General features: G+C 42.4%; 1 protein-coding gene across 4 annotated transcripts; it reads right to left on the minus strand.

Annotated features, from left to right (window-relative positions):
* Nucleotides 1–194: 194 nt before the first annotated feature.
* Nucleotides 195–4151, minus strand: dmrt3a (doublesex and mab-3 related transcription factor 3a). Of its 4 annotated transcripts, none has more exons than XM_037098095.1 (2): nt 3673–4151; nt 195–1835 (listed from the first exon to the last, which is right to left on the minus strand). In XM_037098095.1, the coding sequence occupies exons 1-2, from the start codon at nt 4031–4033 to the stop codon at nt 808–810; spliced, it is 1389 nt and encodes a 462-aa protein (XP_036953990.1). In that variant the 5' UTR covers nt 4034–4151; the 3' UTR covers nt 195–807. The 4 variants fall into 4 exon arrangements, 2 of the variants coding, with proteins under 2 accessions (XP_036953990.1, XP_036953989.1); XM_037098094.1 differs by having other exon boundaries at nt 195–1808; nt 3634–4151; XR_005075057.1 differs by lacking the exon at nt 3673–4151 and adding an exon at nt 1900–2584 and having other exon boundaries at nt 1667–1808.
* Between the last annotated feature and the right edge of the window lie 9468 nt (nt 4152–13619).

Below are 13619 nucleotides of genomic sequence, written 5' to 3' on the forward strand. Positions count from 1 at the left end.
AATCATAGGATCATACTACTTTCACTGCTGTTTTTTTATGGAGATCAGTCAAATCCATGCATTGTTAAAATAAAGTAACAATTTCAATCATGTTGAATTTATCTGTAAATGCTGCTGATGATTACTGAACAAGAACCAAACACCAACCAGAGTCACACTGAAGAAACCGATCTGATCCATTTGGGAAAGTCAGATTTATTTGGCATACTCTTGACATGCATTGATGATCCTTACATCGAAACTTTTTTTTTTTCACAGTACTAAACATGCTCACAGGAAATAGATGACAGATTTTTCAAAACAATATGTCATTCCAGATACATTCAACCGATTTTTGGTCGTGTACACTTGTAGACCGAGCAGGGGTCACGTCCAAAAGCCCTCAATCCACTGGTGGTTCAACAGTACAGTGTTCTTCTGTTTAACTTCAGCCACAGACCTCTGAAGAACTTCTTGTGGATAAAAACTAAATTTATATGGAGGGTAAATAAGGCCTGCACTTTACCAGGAGAGATATTTATTGATCACCTTTATTTAAATACCATGTTTGGGTCATCCACCCTTCATCATGACACGATGACGCTCAGATGCCTGTGACATCCTGAAAGCCTGATGCTGGAGGATCAACATCACCTTTATCAAAGGCCGATTGCTCGACACAGTTCAATTGAAACAAGACACCCCCATCAAAAAAAAAAAGAAAGAAAGAAAGAAAAAAAAAAGCAAACTTTACACACACTGGATGTCCATTCACAATAACACATTTTTGGTGTCCCCTGCTGTATTAGTCCATCATCAGCTTGTAGTCTAGGTGGAGGAGTTCAGGATGCGGGAATCTGCGGAGTCGGAGCGCTCTTCGTACTCCTCGTCGGGGGAGTACAAGCCGGATTTGGGTCCCAGCGTGCAGCTCTCCTCCTGGATGCTGATGCGCGGCTCCTCGGGGGCTCTGGAGGGGAGGATGGGCGAGCTGCGGAACACAGACCCGCCGGAGCCGGCGGGGGCTGCGGGGGAGAAAGGCGACACGTACTGGGCCGCCGAGCGGAGCTGGTACTGCTGCTGCAGGGCCATGGTATTCCACAGAGTCACGTCGTTGTGCACGAAGGGGCTGGCCTGGCTGCGCGTCAGAGAGTTGCGCAGCATGAGCGGGTAGCGCGTGGGCTGCGGGAAGGACGGGTGCTGCAGGGGGACACCCAGCGGGCCCGAGGCCGAGTCGGATGGGAAGCGGAGGGAGTCGGGGACCCGGAAGGCGGAGCCCACCGACCACTTGGCGGTGGAGGACACCGGGTGGTAGGAGCCCAGCGTGTGCTCGAACAGGTGTCCGTTTGAGGGCAGCACCAGGGCGTCCGGGTGCGGCTCGGCGTGCGAGTGCGCGCTCCCGTCAGGACTCCGGCTGGACAGCAGCACCTCGATGGCCCCCACCAGGTCCCCCCCGCAGCCTCGGAGGATGAGCTCCAGGACGGGCGGCTTGTGAGCGGGGAAGATCTTCTTGAGGACCTCCAGCGGCGGCCGGTTGGCTCTGAGGCTGAAGGGCAGACTGATGGAGCCGGCGAGGCCCTCGATCAGCACGCTCTGCTCCGCGGGGCTGATGGGATACTTCTGCGGGCTCTCGGCTTTGGCCTCCTTCTCGGTGGCCTTCGGGAGGCTGTAGCGGCTCTCCTCGGGCTGTGAGGGGGTTTCCGGAGGCTCCGGGGTGTAGCAGGAGTTGGGTTTGGAGCCTTCGGGCGAGCTGACCGGGTCCTGCTCCTTCTCACTGGAGCTCCCCCCGTTTTCACCGCCCGACACCTCATCAGGTCCGTCCTCCGCGGGCTCTGAGTCAGGGAAAGACAAACATTCAGCTTTTCACTAAAGGCATGCACACATCTGTCGGGGCATTCATTGAAAACCAGACACTAATCTGACCACAGAAACATCTCCTCCCTTGCGCTTTGACGCACACTCCTCAACTCCAGGGCGCAAACCGCTCTGAGCTCTCCTCAAGAGGAGGCCCAACATGCAATTAATCGCTTGCCAGCTTGTCTCCAGCGCAGAGATTAACGTGGATTTGCTTTATTTCCTCCGCTGCACAGCTGTTAACACAAAGTGCTGCCTGCGTGTCAGTGAGGAATCTACCCTCGATGCCTTTTGACCGCGCCGTGTAAACAGATCGCTCGTTGCTCGGTAACACTTCACGTGGAGTTGACCTCCTGCGAGAAATACGGCGATCGCATCCGACTGGGGGGGGGAGGGCCTCTGATCACAGCCCGCTCAGCCCTGATGTGGGAGTCAGCTGATCGGCGCCTGCGTCCAAATGTGTTTTAGTCTCAGGTGCGAACGAGTAAAGAGTCAGAGGAGCGCAGCCGAAATTGTGATCTGCTCAACAACGAACAGAAGGAAACATTCTGAAATTAAGAAGACTTTCATGACAAATTGACAAATAAAAAGTTTTACAGCCCCCGAAGTGACCCCGTGTGTCAGATATTTCACATAATAATAAACACTGATTTCTGTGGCTGAAATGCAAAAGAAAAGAAAAATCTACATTTTCAATAAATAAACGAATCAATGTGTTTCCTTCATTACTAAAATAATGGCAGAAGGGAGCAGAATTTTAAAAAAAATACACCCAGAGGAAAGAAATGTCAAGCTCAAATATAAATGTGTGTTGTTGTTTTTTAATTAGAGAAACAAACAACATTTTATTTTAGGTACAATTACCTGATATTTTTGTTTAATATTAGCCTCACATGTCCCGTGGCTTGTTTTATTTTTGTTTAGATATAACAGCATCAATGTAGTTTGAGAAGGCTATGAGACGGTTTCCTAAATGTGGTTACCTGTTTTGTTGTTGCCTCTAAGCTTCTCTCCACTGTGCTGCTAACACTAAATAAAAAATAACAATGCCGAACGAATCCTCTCGTGTTACTTCATTTGTCGTGCACAACATTTAAAGGAAATGTGTTTGAGTCACTTTAGCACAAACTAAAAATGACCTAAAACGACAGAATTTAAAGGCAGTTTGGAACACCGTGTGCTTCGCCGTGAACAACACTAAATCTAAATGCCGTTTGTACAGGTGTCACATAAAGATTAGATAAACATCTCTTAATCCCAAAAGTCCCTTTGATCTTCTTTTTTAAGGGAATGCATTTATTATATTTCAAACTCAGTTTTTGGACATAATTATTATTTTTTTCTTTTTTATTGCACGTTTGTGTGAAAACTTTAAACACTTCACAAGATCGCCTAAATAAGTCCTTCAGAATTTAAGTGGCAGCCGAGCAGTACTGGTTTATTTTATGATATGGGTTATTATTCTTTCTCTCGTTGTTTTTTTTTTTAATTCATATTTGTTTTTTGTTTGTTTGTTTGTTTGTTTTGCTCGTTTCTGATTCAAAAACAATTGTATAAAACAAAAGAAAAGAAAAAAAACATTTACCCCAAAAACACATTTCAGGAGCAGGAGGAAGAAACGCGTCTATGACCTTAATAATAACACAACATTCTGAATATACACGATTTAACAAAACCATAAATGAGTGAAAACAGCATCTCTCAGTATTGCGGCTGATTTAGTCATCATTTACTTCCCTCAGAAAAAAAAGCCATTTTTGCTCAGAAATGTAAACACGTGAAGTCTCTCCATCCTCCTCCTACCTGTGCATGTTTGCGCCCCGGCCTGCGCCGCCTCCGCGCTGCTCCACCTCAGCTCCAGCTCCTCGGTCCTCGGCGGGGCTCCCTGGTTCCCCTCGCCGGCTCCGGGCATGCCGATGCCGGGCAGCACTCTGAGCGACTCCGGGATGAGGCTCTCCAGGCTCTCGTTGGCCTGCTGCCTGCGGAGCGCCACCTGCGCCGCCATGACGCGCTGCCGCTCGATGATGAGGATGCACTTCTCGCAGGTGCAGTCCTTGAAGCGGCAGTAGCGCTTGTGACCTTTGAGCCACGACAGCACGCCGTGGTTCCGGCACCGCGCGCACTTGGGGGTCCTTTGGAGCGGGGCCCGGGGCTGAGACACCGGAGCCCCCATGTACAGGTAGGGGGACCCGTAGCCGTTCATTCTGTCAGACGCGGCGTGTTTCCCAGGACGCCCGAGTGCGTCTGCGGAGAGGCGAGGCGGGGCGGGAGTGGTGCCGTCCGAGAGATGGAGCTGGATGGAGCTGCTCCGCCACCACACGCATGACAGGACGAGGATAAGAGGTGTGGGCTTGTTGTGGAGGATCCACCTTTCCTCCGGCTGACAGCACAGATACGCATCAGGGCTGACACGCACTTATGGAGACGAGTAACCAAACGCTGTCATTCGCGTCAAAGCGCCTGCACGCTGCAAAAAATGTCCATGCGAGGCTGAAGAAAAGAAAAAAAAAACGTGCCAATGGGGATCAGATAACCACACGTGTTTCCCTGTCAGGTTCACACGTTTGTAGAGTTTCGAGAAGACTAGAAACACTGTGGTTTGCAGTGGAAACAAACAGGCTCTCTGTGTATTTTACAGAGGTTTGGAGATTTGATCCTGCACATACGAAACGCTGAGATTTCCTGCAAACGAGCATCACAGCTCAGTCATTGTAAGGCTGCACCATTATCTCCAGAGATGGTCCCAGAAAAAGAGGCCACAGAGTACAACAGAGGCCTGCAGCACGGCACTTTATCAGACTGTGGGAAACAAACAGCCCTGTAAACACTCATCAGGGTTTCAGAGCAGATAAGACATCAGATTTGAACATGAACTATGAACAGAGATGCATCAGCTGTCAAAATGTGCCTTTAAGGAAACATTATGGATTGAAAGGAAACCAAATCTCTGCACCAAATTGTACGTTTTTCCTTTGAATAGGAGGCAAAGACAATCATATTTCAACAATAAACATGCATCACAACCTAACAACTAAATGGCAACTGAATATTAAAAAATAGGATATCCTCAAGACACAGATGATCATCTAAACATTTGTAAGCACATTGTTCATTGTAACAAGTCAGCATGGAAAAGAACATGACATTTTAATAACAAATTGACTTTCCAATGTAAAAGGTCTCTGTAATCATAACTCCAAAACCAACTCAGCTTTATCACATTTGACATCCTGGCTGTCAGCAGGGAGACCTGATGTGAAAGGGGAAAGAGTTTCCTTGCATGAAACAATCAAACATACATTTGAAGTACATAAAAAAAACTGAATGAGGTTTGTAGCCTACATGTTTAAACACATAAGATTAATCTACATTGTAATGATTGATCATGGACCAAACATTGTCTCCACACTGAAAGTTCGTTTTTTTTTTTTAGTTAAAAAAAAGTGTAAATCTTTAATGAGTCCAAACTGTTTCACCCAGCTCCTGTTAAATATATATATATATTTAAAAAAAATTTGAAATCCCAGCTGTCAGAATTGTGATCTCTGATTCTGACTCGTTTGTAAATCCCCCCCAAAAAAGGTTCACTTTGAGGAAACGGCACAATCATAACTCGGTCAGAGATCACGTAAAAGTCAGGACGTGTGTCCGTATGTCCCCCTCCCTGTTGTCTGCGGGGCCCCTGCAGGCTGTGAGACTCTTAATTCGGACAAAACGCTCGCAGCTTTCTCGCACCTTTTACACAGTCGTACATAACTTAGATGATTAGGTCTCTACATGTATAAAAGCCCGTTGGGAACTATGTCGAGGATGCTGATATGTCCCTTCTGCCGGACTAATAGAGGGCATTGAAACATAACACCGGACAAAGCCGGGGCCCATTTCTGACCGTAAAAAAGGTTTATTCAAGCAAATAATGGGATCTGAGCCTGCGCGGCTTACAGAGAATAAGAGCACGGTAAACTTCCCCACATGAAGCCCGTCTCCAGGGCTATTAAGCTTTTAATTGGAAAATAGCAGAGGAAATTTCAAGGTGACTAGAGTGGCTTTGCAGTTTGTGCCGGCCGAGTAGATTTGTGGGAGTGGGAGTCGGCGGGTGAACGCCTACACCACAATGCATAATAAATTTATTCATGTTGTTCGTTGATAAAGAGTAAAACACAAACCGGAATAAAAGTTTATACTGCAGGCTGCCACTGGCATAAGGCCCTGATTTTTATCTTACTTTTTTCTTTTTTTTTTTTTAACCTGATTGTTTTATTCTGCACTGCGAGCTGAAGATCCACAAAGACTACAGTGGATATTTTTAAGTTGAAATCCGTGCATTTACTACAAAAAACAAAACACATTGTTAGTTTACAAGAAATGCATGAGCTTTATTAGATGTAGTAATACTGTAGGCTGTGTTAGCAGGACAGTGTGCAGAAATCACATATATTAAAGCATAAAAGGGACAGAAACAGGCCTAACATAACAGATTTTGTTATACATGAACAAACTAGATAAACAAACTGACCTTAAAGGACACAATCTCAAACTGTTTCACTTTGTTTATATGTGGCGGACCCTGCCATCTTTCTAGCTTCAAACTGTGTTCTGAAGGCCTTGTTTTCAGATATGGAAAATGTAAATATTTCCAGGTTTGTTTCATTACCTCATTGATATTATTTTGTTGTTTTTCCTACCAAAACTACTTAGTGCACCTTTAACATTTAATGTCTCTCAGGTTAAATCTGTCTGTTCTCTATTAGGCTCTCTGTGCTGGAGGACAGTCAAGCTGACCGTCAGTGATTCCTGCCTCATAAGTGTCTGCTAATCATTGCTGGTTTCTGGGGACAATTTTAGCTCGAAGTTTGAAAATAAGTTAGTGACGCAACTCAGCTAATAATCTGCAAAAGGTCATTCTGTTTTTTTGGTTATATGGCTCACTGTCTCCTCGAGGGAAACAGACAGCCTGGCTAATGTGTGAATGAAACTTCATGGCAATCCATCCAGTAACTGTTGAGACGTTTCACTCAAAACGTCATGGTGGTGCCAAAGGAAAAGTCAGATTCACCAAAGTGATGACGATTCAGCCTCTGAGGGCCATGAACGTCAGAATGTCCTTTTTAATTGAGAGTCACTTTTTTTCCTTGCTGTCCAGTTCAGTTTAAATTTAGCTCTTTGGCTCTTTAGTTAAAGTTATTAAAATGAAATATTATGGTTGCAGGGCTGCACAGTGGCCCAGTGGCTAGCACTGCTGCCTCACAGCTAGAAGATCGCCGGTTCGCGTCCCGATTGGGACGCCTGGGATCTTTCTGTGTGGAGTTTGTATGTTCTCCCTGTGCAAGCGTGGGTTTTCACCGGGTACTCCGGCTTCCTCCCACAGTCCAAAAACATACTGAGGTTAATTGATCATTCTAAATTGTCCGTAGGTGTGAATGAGAGTGTGTGAGAGTGTTCGTCTCTATGTGTGGCCCTGCGATGGACTGGCGACCTGTCCAGGGTGTCCCCTGCCTTCGCCCTAAGTCAGCTGGGATAGGCTCCAGCCCCCCCGCGACCCTGCAGAGGATTAAGCGGCGTACATAGAATATGTACAGATGATGGATGGATGGATGGATTATGGTTGCATTTTAAGGGGTCAAAAGAAATAAATACATAAATAAATATTTTTACTTTATTACTTTACATCAAGTGAAAAACAGCAAGGAAAACACTACAAGTGTAGCTAATGTGAATGAAATGGTGTGTGGGGTTTTTTTAATGACAAAGTAACCAGTAGGCCTTGTTGTGATATAGTCGTATTACATAGATATATCATAATATTGGTAAGTATTATAATGCAGCAGTGTCCCAATAGCAATAATGACCAGTAAAGTTGACATCTGTCTGTATGAAAGTTCCGGCTTCTGCTGAAGGCTAAAAAAAAAAGAACAAGCGGACTCTTAACGTTTTTGATGCAGGAGGCGGTGAAATGATCAAACACAGCATTCATGTTGTGTCACAGAGAAGCTCTATGATCTGTCCACGTGTTTCTACCACCAGTACTTTAATCCAGTCAAAATATGTCAACAATTTGGAAGGATTGGATTTTGAAGGTTTTGGTTTTTTTTAAGTGAGATTTCAATAGCTTTTGGATGAGTTGGCCCAATATTTGGTCCAGACAGTCAAGATCATTTTGATGATCCTGTAATGTGTTGTCTCACAGGTAAAACCTATCAATTCATCAATAATCTACAGATTTTATGGTTATTTGACATCTTTGATGAACGCTAGTGAGTCCTGAAAATGGCTTCAGTGAGATAAGTTCTTTTAAACAATTCATCTGCGCTTTGATTGGAAAACAAAACAATTTTTTTTTTTTTTTTTTAAATCTGATTTTAAAGGATATTTTCAAGGATTTTTTAAGGACAACTTGTGACATGTTAACTAGTTAAATAATCAGTGTTAATGCAGTTGCTTTACATTTCAATCACTCCACATCTCAGATCTCATGTTTATATAAGCAGAGGAAACTCCTCCAGCAGGGCCTCTTCACAGCTGGAGGAGTGGCTGACCTCCGCTGAGCGGGGTCATTATTAGGTGCTGATTGGGGGCGTCGCCGCCACTCAGAAGTCCTGTCACAGAAACGCTGATTTAAGTCTCCCCGGGGAGGCGGGACACTGAGTTACTACAGAGGAATTAGCCGGACAACTGAATTAGTGAGACGTTTTTACAAAGCACTGAACATCAGTCAGCAACCACCGGCCTCCAGGGAAAAAGGAAAAGTCTGTGTTTTTTTAGGCCCACACAAATACTAAAAAATAATTAAAGGGCAAATATGATCACTAAATGTATATCAAAAAAATCAGGAACTCTTATATTTTTTGAATTATATCCAACATGGTACAACCTACTTTACAAGCTACTCTTTTTTTTTGTAATCAATCGACTTTTTTTTTTTTTTTAAAAATATGATCTTAATTAAGATGATAATTTGCCATCAAAGGAAGAAATGTAAAGCAAAGTACTTTTAATGTTGACACAGGTTTATTTTAGAATCCACCCACCAGTGGTTGGACAGAGCAAGAAACATGGAGGTGTCCAATATCTTGATGTTTTCTGAAGTTTTACACACCAAACAATTTATTCAGAAAGTAATCAGACTGATCAATAATGAAATAAGTTGATTCCCTCTAAGAAATGTTTTAAAAATATCGGTGTGAACACACATGACGGGAAACGTCCTCACATTAGTTGTGGATGCACAGCAGCAGCATCACAGCAGGCTGTTAAGTTGGTTAAGTCTGTCTAGTTCAGCCTGTTTATTGGTGCTTGGCTCTCAGGGCTGGACGTTTATGACAGGAGCTCCGCCTGTCCTTCAGACAGAGCTGTGATCCTCAGCCACTGGGCAGAGAATCAACTCCATCCATGACTGATAAAACACTTACACAGATGTTAGGATTTTAAAATGCATTGAAGGGATATGTAGAAATTAGAGCAGATCTTTTACTTAAAGGTGCAATGTGGAAGAAATGAACATCTGTCGATTTCACACCCCAGGCAGAGTAACCGCACACTGCTGCTAACTGCAGCTGCTCTTAGCTAGTTTGTTCAGTTGACCATGCAACTAGAGTTCCCATTGACTGACTCTGCCTAAACTGTCCTATCATTGCCTCATGAGGTACTATGAGACAGGACGGGTCAGGCTAGATGATTAGCATGTCAACCCAAGAAGATACCTCTGCAACACAAAACACAGACATCTTTGAAATAACGTCAAAATATGTTCCTATATTCTCTGCCACGTCACGTCCGTCTGTTGTGTCTCCTCATTCCTGCAGTCAGTCTCTTGGTCGAAGTCACTGAATCGCCTCGCCGTTGTATTCCCTGTTTTGGAGGCTGTGTTCGGAGGCTACTGAACCTGGCAGAGCTCCCACTCTAAGCAGACTCCAGTCAGCTTAGCTCCACTAGCTGCACGACTAACTGAGCTGACTAGTAGCTACAGCCAAGGCTAGTTGCAGCAGAGAGCACAATGAGCAGCAGTTATCAGTTACTCTGGTGGTGATATGTTGCCATCACTTAGCTTGGAGTGACTTTCAACAGGTGGCCTATAGCTATGCCAAATGACATGATTAAATGTACTCTGTGACTTTCTACCATTGGTGAAGATCACAGGCTAAAATTGCTCTCAATGTGAAAATGATGCTCAATTGTTTTGCAGGGAGTATTTTTAATGCTTTCGAGGGCTGCTGAAATATTTGCCCTGTTTGCTCTCATTGTTTTTTTTTTTTTTGGTTTTTTTCATAGTGTGTCACAAGTAACTGAGTAACTGTACTATGTACTGCACTCAAGTTCAGTTTTAGCTTACTTAAAGTTCAGTATTTCCATTTTCTGCTCAACCACCTTGCAATACTCATGAGCAATTTGATGATGTTGGTTTAAGTTATACACTCTCATCCTCAGGCACGAGCGTATCTACACAGTTCAAAGTTTCCCTCTCCACCTCTGAGCTCACAGCGTCCCCTTCCACACTTCCTGTCTGTATCGAGCGGCCATCACTCCACCCGGAGGTGTCACGCTGGGATCCAAGAAGATTTTATCTATTATGGGAGGGCGTGATTCATGGAGGCGGTGGCAGCTCAAGGAAAACCAATCCTGTGACACTTTCTCCCCTGCGCTGTACACAGGGCAGCAGCAGCTACAGAAGGACAAGGCAGCGGCAGCCGCTCGCCCCTGACAACCGTGATAAAATGGCCTTCCTTAACTAAACTCGTAAAGCACGGGGCAATAAAACTCAATCTTCTGTAAAATCCAATTAAGTCATTATCTGACTGATTGTATCTTTAATTGAAAACAGAAGTGACAGTAAATTTCTGTGATATATCAGGATCAATCGATACTGCTGTACAATCTGGTCTCAAGAGGTGATTTATAATGTCAAAGTCTTATAGGTAACTCCACATTCTTCTCTCTAAAACCACTGGTGGATGAAATTAAGAGTAAGTGCGTTTCATAAAAAAACAAGATGGTCACGTTATTGATTACAACAGATGGGGCAGAATCCAATGAATGTTCCCACAGCGCAGCAGAAAGAAAATACAAGTAATTTTCTTTGTCTGTTTTATATTGTTGTTTCCAGCACACCATCACATTTACACTCCATCACTGAGAGCGTTTTTATTCCCCGAAAACTTGTAGCGACATAAACTCAGAGACACCAAATGACTTCTGTTGCTGTCTTATTCAAACACAAACACAGATAAACACTTTCAAAGCATGCAGTTTAAAATGAATCTCCATAAAACACAAAACTCATACAGACGATATACAGTACAGCAGTGTACGAGTCAGCTTCGCAAAGGCAGAGAAGTTGGCCAAGACTCATCTCAGTTTTTTTTTTTTTTTTTAATGAATACTTAAACAACACAACTCAGAAGTGGGCAACACACAACACAGCACAACCTTCATTAGTTCCTGAGGTAAAATACTGGAACTAAAGCTAAACTAAACCAACTGAAGCTTGTTATTGGGCTTGATTATGGGATGAGTATGTAGATCTATAAAGTGTCTGAAAACAATTATAAATGGCAATATGACATCAAAATAGTCACAATTGAAAAAAAACAGCACACACTATCATTTCAGAAGCTGAACGCATACATTCTTCTTTCTTGTTGCAATTTTTGCATAAAAAACATTTTGCTTATCAAAATGGCATACTGATTAATCAGCAAATTAATGAATCAACTTATCGTTGCAGCACCACACATTTCTGCTACGAACTCAAACACATCAGCCTCTGCTGTATCCACAGGGCCACACCAAAATGTGTAAACAGCTGTCAATGGTATCCCTGTGTGCACAGCAAACCCTCTGGCCTGAAAGGGTTAAATATACAATAGACATGCAAATTCTCTGGTATAAACGATGCCGCTGGATCGGTGCCATAAATAAGCAGGCGGTGCTCATCACGCGCAAACTCTACGGAGGGAAACATGATTCATGTCCAACCGGCACGTTTGCCTTTTTCTCCCAGCTAACCCCCTGAATAGCACGATGTCCTGCAGGAGCTGTGTCAGAATGTTCTCTACTTAAAACACAGTGGAGGAATGCATGCCCTGTATGCATCTTTGAAATCATATGAGTTTCTACATTTTCTAAATTATGTGAAATCTAGGTAAAATTTAGTTTTAAAGTTTTCAATGGAGCAACAATGATAAATCATCCAGGCTGATTATGCTTTTTGCAGATATACATATATTCAAGTATACATGTCTGAGCTGATGACTAACAAAAAAAAATAATTGCTGTGCAGAAAACCCAAAGATATGTTTGAGGACTTTTAGAAGGAAAATGTCACCACCTATCCTGCCAAATAAACATTATGGTCACAGTTCTGTACAATCTAATTATAGAAATCCACAACAAAAAGTTTGTTGTGTGTTCCTGAATAAAACTATGATGAATCATTATTAGAGATTTAAACTCTAAAATATCTATATATTGGCCTCAATAATCCAATATTGGTTGGGCGACAGTTAACAAAATCTAGGTCCTATCTAGCCCTAGTTTCCAGAATTAAATGCCGGCATTTTACATTTTTGCAAACAACATACATGTTCAAATCTGAGCCCACCATTCAAGACTGCATTACAGCATCTGTCATTAACCCACTGGATATTTTTAAGTTTTCGTGGGACAATTTCCAGTTGTGTTTGTGGTGACAGAATCTGGTACTTTAACCCAAAACATTATCTTTTGCTAATACTGACCAAATGTTTTACCTAACCAGACTATAAGAACAGTGCTGTCGTAACATACATTTGAAAACTTAACCTATAGTAACGTGAAGTTGCAACATAAACAATTGTTAAGTTTCGACATCAGTGGTTTGCAGAAACGTACATTACTATTTTTTCTGCCGATATATATGTATATATACATAAAATTGAAATTATATAGCTTGACCCTCTTAAAGTCTTTATGTTGTTGAGCTTCAACGGTTTAACTTCTCTCCTCGCTACACTGATGTACAACCGTACTACAGGGTGTTAGGCCGGCGTCAAATCCCACAAACATTACTTTTCTTCACTAACTCATGAAAAAATAATAATAATAATAAAAAACTTTTACTTTTCATAAAATTTTGTAGAATTTAAATTTAACATCTAGACATTTTTCAACTTCCCAATCACTAAATCATTGTTTGCTGGGCTGGGATCAATGTTGTCTAACGAGTCACTGGACCAAAAGTCAAAATTAACTAATGCAAATACTACAAAAGTATTTGCATGTCAACCTAATGATGTGGAAGAAAACAGTAAACCAGTTTTTTGGGAAAAAATCTTTTTAAAACATTTGCTAAATATGTGCATCCAGTTTATTAAATTTTTTGCTCAATAAATAAATGTTAGCAAACACTAAGCCTGTGTTCTGAATGTTAAAGGTACTAAAATCGAAATAATCGCTGCTCATTCACTGATAACAGAAACACTTCATAACTGCACTGGTCAAATTTACTGTAAGCTAGATAGGATTTTCATATAATTACTCTGTACACTGCTTCACTTTTTTTGGAAATCAAAAACATTCATGCATTAACAGTTGAGCTCTGAATAGGGAAAACAAGTGTACACTACAAATACAAAAGAAGCCATCGTCTAGTTTGAATAATCGTCTTCAATCCTGATTATGATGAGTCAATTTATCTATTTCATAGTTTGTTTAGTCTTCTATAATATCATCTTCACAGAGGATCCATCAAAATCTTTCTCAGATATTTGGTTGTTGGTATTTGTGAATTTGTACAATTGTTTTTAACTTTCCAG

This window comes from Acanthopagrus latus, chromosome 5 (genome assembly GCF_904848185.1).
Source record: "Acanthopagrus latus isolate v.2019 chromosome 5, fAcaLat1.1, whole genome shotgun sequence".
NCBI lineage: Eukaryota > Metazoa > Chordata > Actinopteri > Spariformes > Sparidae > Acanthopagrus > Acanthopagrus latus.